At 36.4% G+C, this 23256-nt stretch overlaps 1 protein-coding gene across 5 annotated transcripts in view; it reads left to right on the plus strand.

Annotated features, from left to right (window-relative positions):
* The window catches only part of VTI1A (vesicle transport through interaction with t-SNAREs 1A), a 274299-nt gene that overhangs the window by 44167 nt on the left and 206876 nt on the right, over positions 1-23256 (plus strand). For 3 of the 5 annotated variants that reach the window (XM_065672264.1, XM_065672260.1, XM_065672262.1), the window contains exons 4-5: positions 14309-14386; positions 20696-20716. In XM_065672264.1, the coding sequence (XP_065528336.1) occupies positions 14309-14386; positions 20696-20716 (99 nt within the window). The remainder of the gene's footprint in view (positions 1-14308; positions 14387-20695; positions 20717-23256) is intronic. The other 2 variants (XM_065672263.1, XM_065672261.1) reach the window with 1 other exon arrangement.

Consider the following 23256-nt stretch of genomic DNA (forward strand, 5'->3'; position numbering starts at 1 on the left):
CGCAAATTAACTTAAAAGTACATGTCTGCTTTCAGCTTTACTTTTCTAGTGTTACTTGTGTACTAAGAGTGTATTAGAAAGGTTTTCTCTATACATTTTGCCCAGAGTAATTTTGTCTAATGACTTCTGAGTGGATAAATATTTCTTTACTTTTAACTTGATTTTGTACACTCTTTCCATCAGTGTAGTTATTGGTAGTGTTTGTGGGTTTTTTGTCAGGGTGGTAGGTGTTGTATCATTCTATCTCTATTAGTGCTTAATTTTACATTATTATTTCATGCTGCTTTTTTCACATCATAATAATTTCTAAGGTAAGAAATTACATACTCACAAATACAAGATTGTAGCTGCTTTTATTTGTCAGGGATGGAGATGGAATATAAGCGAACATGCTGAATTTTTCAACTGAGCAAAAAAAAATTCCCAATAGAAAAACAAAAGAATACGGAAAACACCAGAAAAAAAAGAAACAGAAAAATTTAGACAAATTTCATTCCAATTAGCTTGTAGATGAACAGGTTTTTTTTAAGTGCTATAATCCATAAAAGAAAAATAACTCCTAGTTCAAATGCTAAGGTCTGTGTAGTGTACTACCACAGTTCAGAGGGAAAGTGTTTTCAAGGTCTTTTCATGAATGGTGTGTTATGGAATGGGGTCACTCCAAGAGGAATAATTACAGAGTGATCAGAAGATTTCTTTGAAAAGATTGTGCTAGACCTTCTGTGTGGTTTGTGGAAGAACAGAAATCAGTTTTGCTCCTAGGGTGGGCTAACAAAATGTATTGTGTTTTTACAGCTACTTCTATCTTTGCCCCAAAAGATGCATGCATCACCTCAGCAGTGCACCCAGCCTCTGTAAGGTCATTGCCTAGAAGGCAGATCTTGGAGTTGTTAGAAGTACAACATACTGCTGCACCATTTGACCAATTGTGAAAGTTTAGTTTTGAACTCTAATGAGTCTTTGCTCATCTCCTGTCTTAGCACTACCAGTTGTTAAATAATTAACTCCTCTTTGATTGTACCTCTTTATGTGCTTTTATAAACTTATTTGTATTATTTTGTGTTGTATTTTATTTGTACTCAGCATCTTCACTTTTCTTTACAGTGCATGGAGTTACTAGAAAGAATTAATTTGAGGAATACTTTTTTACCCTTGGTGTAGTGTTCATATTGAGGATCTCTGATCTACAGTAATTCTTATTCATTTGGAATATAGTAATTTGTTCCTGTCAGCACAGGGGCTGGTTAGTTGTTTTAAATTGCTGACTTTTGTTTTGGTTGGCATGCTCCCCAATACAAATTGAACATCTGACAAAAATCTATTTGTACGACAGTTCAGTCGAGATAGGTGCTCTGTGTTGCCTAACAGTACGATTTGGGGTCCCCAAGATAAAAGTTGACTGAATGCCAAGATTTTAGTAGAGCTTGTTTGTGCAGATAAGAGGTAATCCATATTCTTTAGGTCTGTAAATCAAACAGACAAAGAAGAAATATGTATGCACTCCATTCTCTTAGAGATAGTGGACTGATAGTTTCTTCTTAACAATGGGGACTGTGTAGCCCCTGAGAACAATGGAAAGCTGACACCAGTGCTGTTCCTATAGGAAATTAGAAGAATTAGAAGATCCTTAGAATGCTTCTCTCCCTTTAGCAGCTAGTGCCTAAATAAATTATTCAGTGGATCTGGTTTGTGGCAATTTCTGCTCTTTGTCTATTTAGAACCAAAGTCAGGTTATTATAGATCTGAAAGTTGATCCATAATGCAGTGGAAGAAGAAAGCCACCCACTAGGTCTTGACTGTGTTTCTCAGGGTGATACAGACAAATATATCAACCTCAGTGGCCATCTATGGAAATATTGTTTAAAAGAACAAATGCTGGATTCTAATGATCCTCTTCAGTGATTCTTCCAGGATAAAATGAGGTACTGAAAAATCCTGGATTTGATGAGGTGGTTAGATCAATAGTATTAAACCCAAACTAGGAATCCTAGTGGCCTAGCAAACACTTTTTTATAAAATAGTTTTTAAAGTACAATAATTGGGTTTCATCACCATATGAAACTTTCCCCACATCAGCTGTATGCAACTATCCATCCATTTTTGCTGGTTAACTGAGGAATCTCTTGCATTTTAGAGTTAACTCTCAAGTATCACTTTTCTAATTTACTGCAGGGCAAGTTTTCCCCATCCAAGCCATGAATTTAGTTTTGGAGGCTTCTTACTAGTTAAAATGTGTTACTCCAAGGGCATGTTTATGGGCAACTTGTATATACTTTGATACTTGGAAATTCTCAGGATATCTTTGAGTATGAAATCACTCTATATAAAGATTCTTTAGTATACAAATGTACTGGCTAAGTTGTTATCCATTTACTTGTAAGTATTTCCTGAAACAGCCTAATTCTTATTTCTAGCTCATATCTATAGATTTACTGAACTGTTAATTCAATTTCTGTGATCATGCATTTTTTATGCCGTGCAAAATCTGAATAAGTAAATAAGTAGTTCATTATGCATTGTGTTCAAGATGAGCTGGAACCACCTTTTGCTCTTTGTCCTGATCTGTCGGACTGAAATACATCTTACCTGTTGAGTTCTTCCCTACCTTTCACTGAACTCTGTCTACCTCTTTTGCAGCAGGGTTAATAATGAAATACTTCCAACATGATGTTCATTCCAAAATGATGTTCAAGAATTTTTTTAAATGAGTGTGTTGATGGACTTTTATCATCCTGCTGCAAATAAATGTCCATTTGTGGTCAGAGTCAACGGTTTGTGGAATGTTTTAGGTCATGTATTATCAGGTATATACACCCAGCCATCACTTAAACTTTTTTCTGGGGCCATTACCTTCAAAAGTCTTTGAAACTCTTGTTCCCCTATTATAACGGTTGCCATTCTCCTGTAGAATCACAAAGCTAGTAGTAACAGGGGATAGTTGCAATGGACAAATGACAGCATGGGCTCTTCAAGATGACTGTGCTTGTTCATTTTATGGCATATGGTCCTGTGTGACTTGGGTGATGGAGTTTAGGAGAGGACCCAAACATTTGAACAGAGGGAGGGAAGTGGTAGGGGATGGCAAAATGAGTGGTGGGGAAGGGAATGGAATATGATGTTTCATCACACTTTGTAATAAAAATAGGTAAGTATGGTCTCAACACTGGAGAAAGCATGTGATAAATTGAGGTAAGAAGGTACAAGCTGTGAAAGGTGGAAGACTGATAAATGATAGGAAAAAAGCAGCAAGTACATCACCTGTGAGTAGTATGGTTGCTGTCACTCTCTATCTTTGTACAAGCTGAAATTGTAACCCCAGTTTATTACATAAATTTGGGTCTGTCCCTGACTGCTTAGGAATCAAAAATCCAAATATGTATTACACACTTGGATTTTTTTTGTTTCCTTCTGTTCCTTGTATTCATGTGTGTTGGTTTTGCATGTCAGGTTCATGGATTGGAGTTGGACATATTATGTTTGCCATATGCTATCAAACTTTTCTTTTTCTTTGAATCAGATCATCTGTATTTGATGTTAACAGCTTTGTTATACCAGAAGTTTCTAAACTGTGCCATGCATGAACAGCTGGTGGGGTGGAGGGACAGATGTTTGGTCAAATGGTACTGGGCCTTTCTTGCACTTCAAAGGAGCTGAGTGGGGATATAATACAATGATAGAGTTCTGTTTTTCTAATCTGGGTAATTTGAATATTTGCCATAGTTTATGAAGAGATTGGGACAGCAGATGACCTGCTTCAGCAGAAATTGGAAACTAATTCATTAGATAATCTTTCTCATACTGTGGAGTCTACCCTGTAAAGCTGAGAACCTCTGAATTAAATTCCTATTGACAATATGTGCCCCATGGAAGAGATGTTACTATGTTCTGTGTTATAAATTAATTGCTTTTGATATTTTAATTGTTACCATTTTTCTTTGGAGCTTCTCTTCAGATTTGTTCAAATAAAAAGCGGGATAACTTTTGAATTTAATCTTTGCCCTAATACTGAGATCTGAACATCTTTCTTCTTGTGCACGAATGCTTGTTCAGTTGCTATTTAAATAAAAGAAGTGTTATGTAAGCAGTAACCATCAAAGTTTATTAAGTATGAAGATCTTAGATGTACCTTAAACTCCCTGAACTGCTGATCATCAGAAACTGGCAGCCTCTACTGAAATGAGAATTATTCCATCCGTGCTCTGTTCCTTAAGATTTACCCTTGTTATCCATTAATGGCCACTATAGGAGGCAGTACAGGTTCTGGACTAATTGAAGCTTTGACTGATACGGCAGACTTAATGCGGTCTTACATAAAGTGAGGTTTTCCTTGAGGCTCACACTACGTTGTCTTGACAGTGAAAATCTAGGCAGCTATAAACAAGATCAATAGAAATGTGTAAGCATTGTTGGTGACAACACAGGAACAGGGACAAAACAGAAATACTCACTGAATTTTTTGAGTTTGGACATCAATATTTACTTGGAAATGAGCTACCGCCAGTATCAGTGTTCTCATTATTCTTTTTGTTGTATGTTGGTCCACTTAGAGGCAGAATTTGTGACTATGTTACAGGTAAGAGGAAAAATAACAAGTTAGCTGAAGCCTGTCTATCAGAAAGACGCTTTAAATGCCAAAAGTTTGTATAAATATACTGCCTTTCTGTCACACTGTGTTACAAGGCTTAAGTTCTGAAGAAATAAACCAAGCAGAGGAGGGGTTAGTGTGGCTATTTTTTACACAGATATGTGCATTATAATAATAACTTTCATCCATTTTATGCACTTAAGAACTGAATGTTGCTTGTAAGTAGTTTCACTGAATGGGGGAGACTGAGGAGCTCAAATGCAGAGGCAGTGTAACAGGGAGGACTTTAGCTAGATAAATTATAGGTAGTGGATTAGATACTGGCTTTTATCTCTGTTAGTGTAAAGCAAGAACTGCTAATCAGCAGCTTGTGATAAAATTAGAAAATGCCATGTCTGAACATTGGGCTACTATTTTATCATATTAGCTATTGATTTAGCACAGCATGAAACAACTGGGTCTGTCCCAGTAGTGCCTGGTGGGGAGCAATGAAGGTACAGATTTACTCCTCATTCAGTCTGCTGCAAACTTCAAAGGCCAGTTGTGACCACTTAACTGCTAAAATTACTAAACTCAGACAATTTCTCTTTTTCAGGCAAGGCAATGTGTCTGTGTAAAAGTACACATGATCTAGAAGGAAGGAAAGGAATCCCAGCTAAATCACGTCAGGGCAAAAATAATGAATTCAGGAATCACGGACAGTAAGAACAGTTTTGACTGGGCTGTCTTAAACTAAAGCTATTTTTCATTTTCCTTTTGATTAATCAATAGTTTGATCTAATGTGTTTATGGTCCAAAATACTTATACTGAAATACACAAAACGAACGCCTTATGTGTATATTTGTATGCAAACCACCTGAAATATGCTGGTTTTCAATTTAATTATTCTTTGCATCAAGCATTATTAAATTTTGTATTTAATGGTGAAGTCAGAAATAATAATCTGTTACTCTCACTGAAGAGCTGGTGGGTTTTTGTTTATGATGATTCATATATTTAGCACTCAATTGAAATTTTCGTATTCTTTATTATTTTCAGAAATTAAAAACAATGTATTGCTATACAGATGGAAAGGTGCCTCAGAGTGTGTATGCTTAGTGGAAAAAGGAAAGTGCCTAAAAATAGCTTTTTATGCACTAAAATCTATTTTTGGAAAGGCCTGCTTTAGTTTCTTTGCTTTAAAATAAATCCTTTCAGTGTAGCACAGATGTAGGTGGGACAGTTCAGCTGTCTCAGAAACATCTCATTCATCTGCCTTGCTCTCATTCTAGGGGTCCAAAATGAGATATGTCTTCATGGCTTCCTTTTGTTTTTCACTCTTGGAGTTCACGGTGAACAAAATGTATTATTAATAGAACTGAGCTCTGTAGAAAAACTGTACTTTTAACTGGAAAGCCAAAAGGCAAAAAAAAAGAATACCATCTTTCCTAAGCATTACCTACTATTAGAAATCCAGGGATTTGGAGAACTGAGAAAGAGGGTGGTGAGATTTAGTAATGGCAAGTATTGCAGTTTTTCATTACAGTTGCCAATCTCCATAGTATCTGGCTAGCAAGTGTAGGCATAAGCTGGTAAAGACAATTAAGTAGCAAGGCAGAGATGGAAGTAACACTTTGATGCTTCTTTCTGGAAAAAGAAAGAGCTGGTGGAAAGTACCAGCAGATATATTCTTACTGTTAGCAACAGGAACTTAGGCTCCAGATGGAAATATCAGCAGAAACGAAGATACTGTAATGAGCATCTCATGTTTTGGTTTATCTGAGATGTTTATAATCCTTTACCATAAGCTAACTGGTTTTAAAAAATCTTAAGCCTCCTTAAGACTTTTTTTTCCCTGCTTCACTGTCTTTGGGAACATTCTCTTTAAAAGTTGGCCCTCATATTAGAAACTTCTTCCCTTGGAGAAAAGTGGCTCCATATTTTCATTCTTTCAGTTCATCTGTCTGTTGGTCCAACACACTGGACTTTGTTTTCCGTCCCCAAGATTTAGCAAATATATATGTTAATTACAAACCTACAACACAGCTTAAAGTCTTTGGACCGCAAGACAATCTGAAGTACGTGACACTGATGTATAGATGCTCCTTGCCCTCTAACTAGCACTTGTTGGATAGATGGATCAGTGAAGTTGCGTAGTAATAGGCATTATTTAAATAATTATAATAAAAAAGAATGAAAGCAAATATTTCGTAAAAATAAAAAGGACCGCTATAACATGTGAGTTCAGTCAATACAGCAAGGAGATGAGTTGAGATGACCAATGAAGTTTTCATAGCAGAAACATAAACTTGGTGTTGTACTGGGAAAAAGCAGTAGGAGTTCTCTATTCCGCTGTTATCCTTAACAATTTTCCCTAAAATTTAATTTTAGAGAGAAACTTGTGGCTGTTATGTGTATACTTATTATGTGCATATACCGGTTCTAAGTGCAAAGATCTGCTGTAGTTAAACCATGGTCAAAATAAGCTTATTTTTGTAGCCTAATCTTGCTGATCTATTTGTATCTAGCAGAGAGTTCTGTAGAAAAACATCAGCCTATATGACATTAGTGACTGACTTTCAATGCCTGATATGGCCTTTTAAAATCTGTTTTAGAAGTGAGAGGATTTACTATGGAGACTGAATTAAGTGATCATATTGGCATCCTTAAATATTTCTGCAAGGTAGCCTGGACATTAATTGAGGGTCAGTGTATCTGTCAACAACACTGGCTTAATTTTGGCTGTTGCAGTTCTTTAGCTCCAGATTTTTTGTTGATGCCACATGTGGACATGCCTCCAAGTCCAAGTGTGAACCTATGCTATAAACAAAAGAATTTCTCCCACTTAGCCCGCCGTGTACCAAATGAATAGTCAAGTTGTGGGTTACCTTGAACCTGCATTAGATGTAGTCTTATAGCTGAGGTATCTTTATTTTCAAACTGTCTTCTGAGTTGTGAAGAGATGATATTGCCCCCTCTCCAACCTTTCTTTTGCCTTTTCTTCCAGCCTTGCTGATTGAAATGACTGTGGCAAATAAGGGTCTGCAAGTTGCAAAACCTTTGTCAACAAATCAGGTCAAGGTATGCCAATGTTTGCTATCCAAACCATGGCAAAAGGCACTAACACCAGCAAGCTTTAAATTTAGCAAGCTAGGTTATCAGACTGGTCTTTGAATACACACAGGGTGAATACAAGGAAGCACTAGGCTTTTCTGGAAGGTGAATCTGAGAAGAAATGGACTCAAGGGATCTCATGCACAATTTAGAGGAATTTCAGTTGACTGAATAGGCAAGTTGGTTAACTTAGCCAGCTGAGCAGATATGTAAAGATAGGTTTAGAAATGAAATACAATAGTTTAATAATGGTCATTTGAAGGAATCAATAGAAAGCAGTTGTATAAAGTACTAAAATTAGAGTACTGAGAAGTGTATTACAGGAACAGACTAGCAGACATAGGTGACAGGAGATAGCAGAATAGCTGCAGGTTTGCAGGGCAAGAGGCAGACATCACTGTGTTTGCCTGCAGAGAGGTTACTCCTAAATTTGCAGGAATACTCAGTCACCCTTCATGTGTCAGCTGATGCATATGAGTAAAAAGGCAGACTTGTATAGAACAGCCCAAAGCTGAAAGCACTTTGGAGAAATTGAATTCTAATGAAAGAATGAAGTAGTATATACATAGGGACCAAATTTATATTAACACCAGGTTAAGAGGAATTATTCATTGTTATGTTTGGAGAGTCCTATCCAAGCCCAAGCAAAGATTATCTGAAGTTTACCATGCTTGGATTATATTTCATTATATTACTCTTCCATAGATGTGATCTTTTTAGATTGGAAGATATGGTAGCGTGTATTCAAGCATCCTCTAAAAAATAGAAGAGGGGAGAGGTCAGTTAGTTACAGAATCACAGAATCCCAGAATCCCAAGAGCTGGAAGGGACCTCAAAAGATCATCTAGTCCAACCCCCCTGCAAGAGCAGGGTAACCTACAGTACATCACACAGGAACTTGTTCAGGCGGGCCTTGAATATCTCCAACATAGGAGACTCCACAGACCTTTCAATTTTGAGAAAGCTTTGCTTTTCTACGTCATGAAGTTTAAAAGGCAGAGCTCAGGTAAATACAAGCTAGTTTTCTAAATACCAATGTCTTTTTCACAATAGAAGTAATCCTTCTTCTGTTACTCCTCAAATTCGTAGAAGCAATTAGTTACGATTTTCTCATAGGTCACCTCTTTCCTTCTTTACCTACAACACAGTGTTGCAGATTGTTTAAACACCGGTGATGTTGGTGACATACGTGGTCCACTGTGCATGAGTTTGAGGTGGAAGTAGTTTTGTTGGCAGAGGCTGCATTTTTCATGACCAACATAATATAGTATGTTGTATCCTCATGGGGGTTTGTGTGAGCTTCCTCCCTGCCCTCACCCCATTATGAAACTAAAAGCGTGTTTGTTGATGAGTATTGAAAACAAGATCTATAGATCTGTGACTTCTACTTAAAATAGGTGATAGTATCTCTGCATTAATTTCACATTAGCACTTGAAGTCTGATTTCTTTCTGCTGTTGTAAGAAGCTGACAACGTCTGACAGTGGCAGAATACAAGTTTTAAGTTGTGCATTTCTCTTTCAGGCTTGCCTGCAAACTTCTTTGTGCGCAAGCAGAGGCATGGCAATACCAGGAGTGGCTTACACATTGATTATTGCCATCCAATGCCTACTGTTGAACTGATTCTTTCAATCAGAAGTTTAATAGGATTTGTAAAATAGTTTTGATTTACTTTTGGACAGAAATATGTCAGCTTTGGGGTTTTATTTTCATCAGGGAATACTTGAAAGTCCAGCATTGCATCAGATTTTATATTAGCACTATGTAGTCGTTTTCCTGCTTCTTAGAGTAACATGTAAGCTATTCAGGAACAGGAAAACCCCTTTCAATCTACAGTCTGAAGTGTCTAGTCTGTTCTTCCTGGATCACCTATACAGAGAAATGTGGAAAACTTGGAAGCTGAAGTTTGAACACAATTTCTTGAGCAAATTCATTTGTTTTCTAAAGAAATTATTCCCTGGTTTTGTGTTTCTGTTTAAATACAGACTTTAAGATTGTTAAGTAGGGTCACTTATTTTTCTTCGAAATCAGTTTAGCTGTATCTTTTCCATTTCCACTCAGCAAAAACTGGTTAAGTATCTATTCCAAAAGGCAGAGATGGAAGCCAGTCCATTTGAAGATCAGGTCACTTTTTTTCACCTTGCTTTAGCGAGAGCAATGACAAAACTGGCTGCTCGCAAAGAACACAACATAAAATTAATTTATTCCTACAAATTATTTCTGGTTATGCTAATCTCGAGTATTTATTTACATGTAGAGCAGGGCCAAACTCTAAAACAGATGCTTGAAGATCTTTCTTCAAACCATTTATATGTACTAGGAAATTCTAATGAGTTCTGTATGAAAACAGATGTTTGTGGATAAATAAGCCGTTTTGTTTGTTTACGCACATTTCACCAAAACCAATCTGTTTCATCTGTTCTTAAAACATTAAGCCTGAAAAATGGAGAGGTTGGGACGAAAAGATTTGCTGGGCCTTTTGTCTGAAATGCACCTCGGCTTGCTCGCCTGTTCCAGGGGCTGCTTAGCATTTAGGAGGGGGAAAGCTATTCTTTAGTTCAGGCATGAAAATGTGCGATACTTTATATCAATTATTTGGCTGAGTTCTGGAAGTGCATTGGAGTGAGGGGGCACTGGCTAGTTCTGGCCTTCGCTAACGGGAGCATTTCAGAATGTGGATGGTAATTAAAGTACAGAATGCAGAATATGAGGCCAAAATTGAATAGAAATAAATAAGTATGTGTTTTGTTGTGCAGATGTTGAGAACAGATTATTTTGGATACCTCTTTCTATCTACATCTTATTTGGTTACCACGCAAAAATCATCATGCACCGATTGTAGATTGTTTCTTCCCATTGCCTTTTCTGTTTTTTATGTTGTGATGTATCTGTATAGGTAGTAATTTAGCAAAATATCCTGTCTGCCAGGTGTGGGAACTAGCTGATTGTATTGTAATACCAGATCATTACTTAATTCATATGCAACCTAGCCTAGCACATGGAAAGCATTATAAATCTATTTACAGTGTGGCTGGTCTGATGATAACATTGTATTAAATTCCCAGGTGAGGCAATTTAAGCAATTGCTTTGCCATGTGTAGGCCGTGGAAATTAACTTCTCATATGCTTTAGTAATAGACGAACTTCATTGGTATGCTCAGATTAGTAGTATAGCAAAATTCTTAGTCTGGTTACATGTACCCTACTTCACATGTAGAATCATACAGAGGGGTGGTGCTGCAGATCACAGATCTTAATTAGTTTAAGCTGAGTTAATTCATTTCAATTCTAATTTAGCTGGGCTTGCCCACGAACACATTCAGTTCTATTGGGAAATGTTAAGGCTTGGGTCAAGTAGACAGATTGTTTAAAGCCAAATTGCCAGACAGAACTAAGCAAGTGTATCTGTTTGAACAAGGCTTTAAGGAAATCACCCAATCAGTATGCACAAATCCTGTTCATAAACCAAGAGGGGTCTGCCTGGAATCAGAAATTCTTCCTTGTCAGAAGGTCTGGTTACTGTAGTACATGTAAAACAGCCTCTGAAACTTTCTGTCTTGGAAGTTCTTGTAGAAAGTAGCTTAACCCTTTTGTGTTATTGTGTGTTCGTGTGCAATGCTACATTTGAATGCAAACATGTACACCCAGTTAAAAACCTGTGTGCTTAGACTTTCGGTATAGGTATCTACAAGAAAATATAAAATACAAGGAAAACTGTGTGTGACAGACCCTTACGTGCAAAAAAACTGCACACAGAACCTCTTAAACCTATATTGAGCTGCCCAGAAATACCTTGGATTACAAACTCTGTAAAGCTTCTGTCTTTTCTAGAAACATACATATAAAGTACCAGTAGACAGTGGTAACTGACAACTAAGACTAAAAATGTTGACAATTTCTTGATTTGCCTGGTTAGCTTATGTATAGAAGTCATTAACTATTTATAAAATGCATTATGAATTGGTTTCCTTCAAACTGTAGCAGAGTGTGTGACATTTCCAGCTCAAACTATCATTCTTGCATTTGGCTAAAGTACATATTTATAAACAGCTGATAGTTATAAACTAAAAAAACCCCATAAATCTAAACAGTATTTAATTATTGAGTTCAGACAAACTGAACTGATTTTGATAGCCACATTTGCAAGTGTTAGCCAGTATTACTTTCATAAAAATAAGAATAGTAATTCAAGATATTGATATTTTGGACAAATCCTGAAAGAACAAGCGAACACTTTAGTTCAAAGGCCTTTCCTTTTATATTATTGATTCATTTGGTAGTGAAACTGTGATCAAAAGTAGTATCAAATTATTTATTGATAGTGGCAAAGAGTTATACCTAATTGTAGTCAAAGGGTTATTTCTTTTAATATAATTACTGATTTTCGGATCATGACAGATAATTGCAATAAAAGAACAATGATACAAATGTATTTATTAAGTTCATTGGTGCTGATATAAAGGATTGTAAAGGGCCTCTAAATATTGTATTGCTATTAATATTATTTTCCTTCCTGTGCAGATACTATTTTTAATTTCTGCCATGCAGGCTCTTATGAGTGAAAATATCAGCCAGTTAAACCTTTCAAATAAATGGTATCTAACCAGGAACCATCTCAGTTGCTACATATAATTAGGCAACTTGTTCACTGGAGAGCGAGCTCATGAAGCATCATGCTCCTCAGCTCATTCTAAGAATGATAAGTACATTCAACACTAACAGAATCAATGGGGCTGAGTCATTTTGTGAAATTGGGAAAGACTGTACAGTTGAACTGCTAGACCTCAAATGGGAAGATTGAACGTTAATCAGAAAAGAAGATTAGATATTTATTGGTACATATTTATAATTTCCCTCCTTCTTTGATGTGTATCAAATAAAAATAGGAAAATAATATAATTGAGCAATCTGTGGCAATTTGTTGGCTTTTTGGTGAAAAAAGAGAAAAACAAAACCTACCTCCATATGATATTCTTGCATACTGTGGAGTGTTTTAGTCCCCCATAGTGATGAAATGAATAATTTAAACAGGCAGCTCTGATACCACAGCCTGTTTAAAGGTTCTCATTTCCTTTAATGCTGTAGACTACTTTAGCTTGGTTAGTATGAAACTGTGACAGCTGAGATCTCCAAAAGATTTGGCACAATTCATCTGTTGTAGTAGGTCCATGGTATGCTTTGTCCTTGCTACGTACATCTGTAGCTTTAGTATATAATCTAGATCTGAACACTAGCAACTGAATCACAAATCACTAAGCATTGTAATGATGATGATGGGAACAAAGGGTGAACTGTGCAGACTAAAAAGCTAAAATGTGTTGCTCTGAGATGACCAACACAAGGCTTACTCCACTGCCAGGTTGCCAGTGTAAGGGGTGATGCCCCTCCAAATTTCTTTGTCGCAAACGTAATGAGTTTCCCTGTGCTCAGTATAAATTCTGGTGGGTTGTTTACTGTGCCACAGTCCCATGTACGCTTTTTCGGAACAATTGTCCAATTAGGGAAGGTTTGAGGAGGAATTTGTGGAGTTCCTACGGGTAGTGACTACCATGACAGAGTGTGAGGGAAGCTCCCATCAGTAAAGGAAGGCCCTACAGCTTAGTTCTTGCTGCTCTTGGGTTTCTTCCTCTGATGAATCATAAAATTTATCATAACCACACTCAAATGTAGTAAGACTTAAGCCAATTTATTAAAAATCCTTTGTCTCTTTTAATAGCGAGTGTAGAAATATTAATTGGCTAAGGGCCTGTTATTTGGCCAACAGGGAATTTGAAAGCTAGGCTGATGTTCTTTTTATGAACTTCCCCGTTGTTCCATGGAACTCTGTGCTACCTTAGTAATCTTCAGGCGTTTGTTTTCCATTGCTTGGCACTTGATCTAGTTTAGAGTCACTATGGGAATCATTTTATGAGCAGATCTGGTGCTCATAAACTGTGAATAGTGACTATGTGTCATAATCTAATGAATGACTGTCTCAGTTTTGTGGTGTTCCCAGTATCTACTGTAAACTGCAGTACAAGGGTATTCCTTTTCTCCTTTCTTTTTCCCTTTGTTTTCTGGTCCTTTCCCAATAGGCTTTCATAGCCTTAGTGGCATAGGAAACACTTGTTAATTTTTTTACGTCTTTAAGTTCAACCAGTTTTGTCAAATGTGTGGTGTTCAAGTTTTGGATTTTTTAATAGGGGAACAGCTCAGTCTTCCTTTCCTGTTTAGTGGTATCACTGCAGTGCTCTGAGTTCTGCATCTAGCTAGCAAGTTCTCCAGGAAAATGCATTTGGTTCCAGCACATGCATTTCTTCAGTGCTTCTGATATTAGTGCATGTTGCCTCTCCTGGTTACCTGGTTATTAGGATTGGGATTGCACGTTATATATCTTGAGCTTCACTGAAGCTGCTTTCATTTCTAAAATGCTGAGGGTGTGACTGTCTTAGAAATGCTAAGGATTTTCATGCCTATTTGTCAAAGTGCAGCAGTTGAAGAACTTTTCATTAACTTTTTACTTGCAGATTTTTATTTTTTTTTATCAAATAGGTATCCATTAGGGGGCTCTCGAGGTTTAAGATGATCAGCCTTGATACCAAGGGCTTCGGAGCTTTACTTCCTAACCCTTTTTTTCTTTTTGTTTTACAGAAAAGGTCACGAATCGCCTACAGTGATGAGGTGCGGAATGAGCTCCTAGGGGATGATGGGAATTCCTCAGAGAACCAGGTAGGATGCTAATCAAGAAGCCCTAGTGGGTGGCTGGAGGGTGAAGGAGGTCACTGGCACACTGGGCTTCTCAAGCTGCTCCTTAACAGCATTAGCAACAACTCATGTGGAAGTGATACTGTTTAATGCAAAGCTGGGGTCTTAATCAACTTCAAAATGTTTCTTGGAGATCTTACATTTAACCCTTTAACTTGTGATCACTGTCTGCTATCTTAAAAAAAAATCTTTTCTTCTCTTTTCTTTATTATTTAGTACTTAAAAAATAACTTGAAACGCGCTGTTTGCCGACAAAGCCAAGGTCTTCACCTCAAACACATGTAAAAGGAATAAAAAAAGTACATAATGCAGCTTTGATAATAATGCAGTATAATTAAATCAACACTGGCAGGCAAAACAAATGAAAGTGCGCTCTCAGAATTAGGCAGTACCCCAATCGGTTTCCTTGTGTGATTCCTTCCCTAAACAGATTTTTCTTCTCCTTGTACCAAAACCATAAGTTGTACTAATAAGAGCATGCTTTCATAATGTGTGCTGTCCTAGAATGCAGAGTGCCATCCATCTCTGTTAATGAAGAAAGCTTGGTAATCCTGAGACTTCTTAAAAGTCTTGTACCCGTGTTGTTGTTCTGGACACTACAGTGAGGGTCCTGCTAGACTAGTGAAAATTATAAACACAATTTTATATTCAGGGGATTTTGACCCACCTGTTAATACTCCTTATGGTGCTGAAACTTCTTTGACAAGCTGTCTGAAAGTAGAGTATTTCTTTTCTTTTTGAAAATCGTGTTAGTTGTAATCAAAGGTGTGCATTTGGGGTCAGAAATTATTTGAAAGTTTTCTTAACTATCAGATATTCTTTTCTGACCAGATAGAATTATTAGATTATTTTGGAAGTGAAAGTGAAAATTGTTTAAAAGTTTATTTGATAAGTGCAGTATTAGATAAGGAAACAGATTGGAACCATGTTCTGAAATTTTTAATATCTTCTACCTTATCTTAATATAATAGATATCTTCTGTCTATCTTAATATAAGCTCAGTTCCACTAAGGATAAAAAAAAGGAAAGACTTGGAGACTTATCCCAATACAATGAATTTTAAGATACAAATCTCTTAAGCCTTAACCTTAGCCAGTATTTTAAATGCGCTGTATAAGTTTTAAACTCTGTAATAGACTTTAATACATACATTAATGGAATTATACACAGGCTAGAACTTACCTGTAGACGTAACACTTAATGTATAGCAGCTCTAATAGATGTGTGAATAATTAAATTTAAAAGATATTAATCTTCATATTTATGTACTATAGCAAGGGGAGATTCCAAAATTCAAATAAAATAGACTTTCTTTTATCCCTCAGTAATGAATTTACAGAAAGGCTGATTTTAGGTAAAAGAGTTTCCCAGTCTCTGTGTCATGATCATAAACTCAGTCCTGTGAAAATGTGAAGATTCTTATTTTATTTCTTTTAAGGTTCTGCTATTTTTACATTTCAAGAAAAAAATGATGTGAATTCAGACATAAAAGGGCAATTGTGATAAGAAGCTTTACTTAGAGTATCTTACGTGGAGGAATGAGATAAAATATTTTCACTTTTTAAGGAATAATTAAATCACTGGTTCATGTGCACTTTTTGCAACTTTATGATCTTTATTCTGAACTTGATGGAATAAACATGGTCTCATCTCAAGAAACCAAATGGTACCTTCAACATGAATTTTTTTCTTCCAAATGACCACTTCATAAATGGAAGAAAATTTTGGCTGGTAAAGGAGTTTTGTCTAGTCTTACAGGGAATCAAAATCCTTTTCTATAACCCAACTATACCTTTGAAAGTTCTGAATTTCTTCTTTTCTTCCTTGAAAAATGTTGTGAAATACTACCATGTAAGGAGTCATCTAACTTGTTTTAAATATGTGAATGCCAGTATTTGAAAAAAAAATTGTGTTGTTCCGATAATCAATGTTGCAATCTCTTTTTTTCTCATTAAATGTCATTACTTATGTTTTTACTTACATGCATATAGTTATGGGTACAGTCAGTAAGTGCAAAAACTTTAGCCTGATGTTGAGCTTATCAGAATGTACAGCTATCCAAATCAAGTATAAGGTTTGGGTGCTTGCCATACACTGCATATGTTATATTGATGTATTTAACTCAGTAAGTCCAGGTCTAATGCACTCTCACTGTGATACATTATTATATCAATACCAAATTTGGACTAGGTGGTGGATGGATGCTCAGGTATAACTTGCAGCCATATAAAATATTTGGAGATGCTTCAAATTCTTGCTTTCATTTTGTCTGATGGAAATAAAGTAGGTAGATGGACTGATCTTCACCCTAATATTGTAGGATTTCTGCTTCTGAATCAGTTTGGATTATTAAATTTGTTAAACTGGAAAATGGTGGGTTTCTTTTCCCCAATTCAGTCACCAAACTGAAAGGAGAGAGGAGGGATTCCTCTTCTGACAGAGGAGCTGTGGAAAAACATTGCCAGTTCAGAATTGCTCTTGTACTAATCTGCAAATATTGGTAAAGTCTGCCAGTAGAAATGCTGGATATCTGGGTAGACTGGGGTGTCACCCAAGGGAAACGAGGTATGAGCTGCATGTTTCAGGCATGGTCTTTGTCATCATAATAAATGTTTGCATAAATGATTTTGGTGGAGTGAGAAGACAAAAAGAACTTAATATATATTGGGTAATATGACCATATTAAGTAAATAGAAACAAATGGGGCACTTCTCTTTTTTCAGTTGAGTTTCAAAGGTACAATTACAGCAAACCACAGCCAAGTTATAAGCTGTAATGAATAGGGTTATAGGTATGAGTTGTTCTCCCAAGAAGAAAGATTGAAGTACAAAGAGCAGATTGAAGAATTAGCAAATTATCTTTCGTCTTAATTTTCCCAGTATGTCTCCCATAAGTGCCAATCATCATGTGTAGATGACAGCTTAGAATGCAGTTGCCTTATAATGGTTATACCAAGATTTAACTAATTTTACCAGATAGATAAACCACGTGGAAACTTCTTGTAAGTTGTAGGAATTACACAATTCTGCTTTTCAAAGTTTCTTTTGAAGTAACTGCATCTTTATTTAATGACATAGATAGTGGTATAAGTGTATGCAATTCTGAGTTTAGTAGATCATTGCTTAGTATATGTTAATTTCTTCTTAATTTGAATCATGTGAATGTAGTCAGATGAGACACATACAGAGATTGAGAATCTGGAGACATCCCTCCTTACATCAAAAAAACCCACCTCACAGCCCCATACCCTAAAACCTACTGTGTGCATTGGGTTGTTATTTATTTCCCAGGAGTGGTTTAAACAGGCTGTGTTGTTTTCAAGTCTAATTTTGTCATTCTGGCCACCAGCATTTATCAAATCCCTTGAAAGTTTTGTGGCTTTTAGTGCACTACTTAAAGTTATGGCTTCACTTGAATAATAATACAACTGGTTTATGTGGCAATTTGTATGTTTTTCTAGAAAGTATGTATTGTGTTATATCAGAAATCCTTCTCAACTAAAATGTCAGGTACGGTATTACCGACTTTCTTGAAATATACTAGTGTTCCTTTCTCTTTCTCAACTGTGTTCATTAATATGTTTAAATAAATTTGCATTAGGTTAAGTTGCGTGTCTATGCACATACATTGTGTATGTGATTTGCGGTGAACAAATATTTTGTGGCTACTTAATTTTTGACTACAAAGTTGTGATAATATTAGATTTGGGCTTGCTGTGCATAAAGTGTGTCAAACTTCAGCTACAGACCAGGGGGTGAAGTTGGTCAATTTAATTCCCCAAGATCTAAAGAAGGTCGGTATCATTTCGTATAGCCCTGGCAGAGCAGATCATTACCAGACACAAATCTGTTCGTTACATGCCGAGGGTTTATAGCAAAATAAATAGACTGTCATCATAAGTTCAGAAAATTGTGTGTTCGACCCACGATAATGTGTAAAGGGCGTTTAATAGAGTTCAGCATTTATTCGTTATCTGTATGCGGACAGAGACGGCGGTAGCGTTATCAGCCTTATAAAAAAAATTCAGTAGTTTTCTATGCCACGTGACGTGCCTCACAGACACACACACACACATACACGCGTGCACACACACATACACACACATCCCCCATCTCGCTCTCTGCGGTGCAGTTTTGATTTTAGTCACAGCAGAAGGTTTAGCCACAAGAGATTCCACTGGTTCAAACCAGCGTAAACCAGATTTATGGGGGTTTTTTCCCAGCCTACAAAGGAGCAGATTACCTCTTGTATCGAATTCCGTATTGCAGAAAAAGAACACAAACCCCCCAAAATCATCTTTGTTTCAAAAATGCGCTGATTATCATAACCTAAAATGGTGGCTGCACACGGCTTATTGCTGCTTGCAGTTAAGCGGTGAGCATTATAAAAATAAGGTTTCAAAATAGAAACGTAGAGGTAGCACATTTTCATCAAGAGCATTGTTAAATGGGGGAAAAATACATCTTTTGTTAATTTGAATGAATATCTTTCAGCCAATGTTAGAAAAAAAACCCCAAACCCTCTCCCATTACTTAGCTTAGCTGCAAATCCCATGCAGAGCTTAAATTCAGCCATGCAGCACAAACAAGATAGAACATTTTTGTTTGGGACCTATTGAAAAAACAAATGTGCAGCATTTTAAAACTCTCATTGATTATAGCAGGGTGGCATGCCCAAACGGGCTCTATTGCGGGAGAGTAGTTTTAAACTTTGGCCCTTTAAGTATCATAGCCAACTGAAGAATGGTGGCCTCAGAAAGAAAAGATAGCTATGTGATCAACTCCCAGATCGTCTCTTTCTAAAGAGCCTTAATGTTTGCCTTTTGGGGGAAAAAAGGGGGGGAAGATCTGGAGAAAGAGACCAATTTATGATAGGCCAAGCACTTGAATTTAAGCGCTGGTTTGGCGGAAAATGCAGTTTTCTTTCTACCAAATTCTAGCAAAGTTCCTTTAGCTACGTACTAAAGAGCCATTTGAGTTTAAGTCTGTGTGGTAGTAGCCCTCCTAATTACATCTTGTTAGAGCCTCGTCCGTTTTGGTGGCGGGGTGAGGCATACATTCAGTTCTAGACGAGCCATGTGAAACAATAGAGAATAATGGAGGTTCTTTTGTTTCCTTCATGCTGGTGAGACTTTATTTGTAGTAAACATTCTCAGCTTACACACGTGTTGAAAATTAGTGTTATGAAACTGTAGGTGAAGTATCAGCATAACCTGAGATAATGATGTAGCTGTTGTAATTTTGAATTCAGCTGGAATCGGTGAGAGAACTGTAATTTTTTGTAAAGAACCACTCTAATGCAGGCGTTTGTTGTGAGTAATTATACATTTTGTTCCAGTACAAATGATTTATCTGTCTCTCTAAGGGGAGAGCACATTACAACATAGTTTGATAATCAGACTGGGCTTATATTTAGTTTAATAGTAAACCTGCCAGAGCAATGTTATTAATAGCGCTAGATTGTGTTAATTTATAAGCATAAATTGATAAATATAAATTTATATGCTATATAAGTATACAGAGACACACTGTGTATATATGTGCACACACTGAGTAGTGGTCTAGGGTTAAGAACCTGGAGTGGGTCTTTTCTGAGGGAAATACTTTTTGTGTTGTTCCCTATTCCTTTGTCTATTTTTAAATATGCTATGCAATAAATCATAATTCTGAGCCATTTATCTAAGCTGTTCCTTTTTTTTTTAAGATGGAAAAAAAACCCTCTGTATGAGGTTCAATAATAAAATTAGATAATGTAGTTACAGTAGAACTCAGGTATATAAAAATTGAAATACTGTTTACATGCTATAAAGATGCAGTCATCTATTAATAAGTTAGATCTGCTAGTAAAATAAGAAATCAGTTGTCACAACTAAAATATACAGAAAACGTTCTGAAAACTTGTATATACAAAACCACTTCAGCTGTACAATCTTCGAAGAGAGGAATAGTAAACTTGTTTTTTTCTTTATAATATAGACTTCTATGAAGTCATTCCCCTTTATTTCATGATGGTGTCTTAGATGTGGTTTAAAAGAGAATTTCACACTATTCTCTTTGTTTAATGTGACAGTGTGAGAAAGTGATCTTTATTCGTTCAAAAAACTCTGCATGTAGTCTATGTTTAGGTTCTTTTAATGTGTTTGTCTGTGATTTTTAAATGCTAAACATGTAAACAGATAAATTGTCAATGTTAATTCTGTATCCTGTCACACAACTGATCTTTCTTTCCTGCCATTTCTTTCCTTTTTATCTTTTCTGTGCGTTCATGTTGCAGTTGATAAAATTACGTGAAGAGGTGAGTACTTTCTTGCTTTTTGTTGTCTAGCTTTCCCTTTAAAGCTGAGTTTCTAAATCTGAAGTAGATCTTTTTGTTCATTGTTGCAGGGAGATCTACACAAAGCAAAAATATTGATTACATTGCTTTAAAATATTCACTGTTGTGCCTCTTTTTCCCTAATAAATGTATACTTACATGGGAATCTCTAGATCAAACCTTAGAAATTAACATTCTTTGATAGTGGATTTTTTTTAAAAGCACTAGAAAAAGAAGGGGGAAAAAAAACCCCAGTATTATTTGATCTCTGCTAGAATACCATGATCAAATCAGGTACAGTAATAATCATGTTTACATCACAAAATCTTTGATAGGGTAAATACATTTATACTCAGGTATTGAAAGTGAAAGCATTGCTTTAGTAAAAACCTGCGCTGAAAAACTGTAAAAATTACGCAGTATCTCACAATGGTTGTGTTTGGTGTGAGGTAGTCAAGTAGTTTGTGTATTATGCTGGATATTGTGTATCCACTGCAAATACAGTACAGGTAGACCTACACACACATATCAATATTTATTATGTATTTGTGAGTGCTGTAGATCTGTAGGTGTAACACTAGAGATCAGTATTCCAGAACACCTTTCTTCCAGTTATAAAATGACTCATAAATATTTAGAGAGAGAAGCCTGTTTTAATGGTCAGTTCCTCAAATGTTTCAGTATATTTTCTGAAATTAATCTTCTCTGTTCCTCACTGCTGTAGCAAAGCAGGTATCTGAAATGCTTTATTATTATTATTTCCTCATAGCTACCACGAAGGTCTCAGTAAAGTCAAGATTACTTATGGGTCAGATTTCTGAAGGGTTTCATACAGAGAGTTGGAGCCAGTGAAATATTTGAATAAATATATTTAGAAGCACGAGTATTTCAGCATCACATATTTGTCTGGTATCTTCTTTTTGAAACATGTTCCCAGACATATCAGTATTGAATACTGAACTCTGCAGGAAAGGATTTGTAAGTTTTAGAAATGGTGATGACAAAGAATTGTAAAGTAACCAGATTAAGGACAATTACAGAGAATTCTTAAAAACAGTAAGATATTTGTGATGTAAAGATTGTTCCAGTAGTTCCCTGAATGCTTTATTTTTCCCTCTTCTTGTGGAGCTGATATTAATATGTTAAAGCTACAAAGTAAAACAGGAAAAAAAATTAAACAAAATAAACATGTAACCACATGAAAGCCCTCCCACCACTGCTGAGCTCCCCTCCCCGATAGTCCCAGTATTTAAACAGATGACAATATTGTTGCAAGGGTTTGTATAGCCTGATTTCTGATATTTTTCAGAAGAACAAGGTTCATTTGCTCATCCCTTTAACAACACATGCACATCTGGTCCTGTGCTTTTGTAAAACAATGTCGTAGGCTCATTTTTGCTTGCAAACATAGTTTATAGCTTTATAAACATAAAGATTCCTGATTTATAAATTTGCTCTGAAAATTGAATCAGATGCAAAGAACAAGGCTGCTACTTAACTGCTCTTCTTTTTGAAATGGCTACGAAGGCAAATAAAATTCAGGATGTTATTGCAACTTGGGAGCTGTACTGAACTCAGTCATACCTTATGGAGCTTTTAAATCCTCTTTGTCAGCCACCTAAAAAAATTTGACATTGCTTCTGGTAATTTTCTTCTTTGCTGTTTCCTACTAGCCTCATAAGTTACTTGTTCCTCTCTCTGCATATTGTGAAAGAGGCAGGAAATAGAAGTAAATAAAGGGATTTGCTGTTTTTTCTAGGTTGATTGTACAGGTAGAGAAATAATTTGTTCTCTGCACTTAGTACCCACTATGTGCTGGATAGGTTGTAATTGCAATGGTGTTTTTATACCCAATGCAAAATACACATTAAAGTTTAAATGAAGGCTAGTACGGTGACTCAGGCATAGTTCTTAACTCGTCACATAGTGAAACATCAAGGCATCCCCAATTATAGTTCTCCTAAGGAGGTATGAACTGATCTTAAAAGAAATTGTGGTCTGCCATAGTGTTTGTTAATAAAACCCGTGCTTCCTCTCATTACAGGGCTCTATTCTAGCACACTCGCCGTACACAGGCTTCCACGGAGGCTGTGTCATTCTGTCTTTTGAGCTCCTGAGATCTCAGTTTGAATCCAGCCCACATGGAATGACTAAATCTCTAGTGATAGCATGCCACTTTGCAAAACTTCCTTATATGACTCCAGATAGAAGCTGTTTCTGAAGCTGCAAGATGCACTGAATCACCTCGCTGCCCAACCTCACAGAGAGCAGGGGATACTGTGGGAGAAGGAGTCTGGGGAGGGGTGGGAAGCAGTTGGAAGCATCAGCTGCTATGCTAGGGCACTGATTTCATAACCAAATAATAGAGTGTCTCCAAACCCAAAGAATATAAATGATGTCACTCTTTCTCATAAAAATTAAGTTTCATTAAAGAATGGCTTCGGTGGAAAGGTTCTGAAATCAAGTAAGAAACAGCTCTGAGTTAATGTTAGCACCGAGTTCACAGGGCTTTAGTATTCTAA

Source organism: Lathamus discolor, chromosome 3 (assembly GCF_037157495.1).
Source record: "Lathamus discolor isolate bLatDis1 chromosome 3, bLatDis1.hap1, whole genome shotgun sequence".
NCBI lineage: Eukaryota > Metazoa > Chordata > Aves > Psittaciformes > Psittacidae > Lathamus > Lathamus discolor.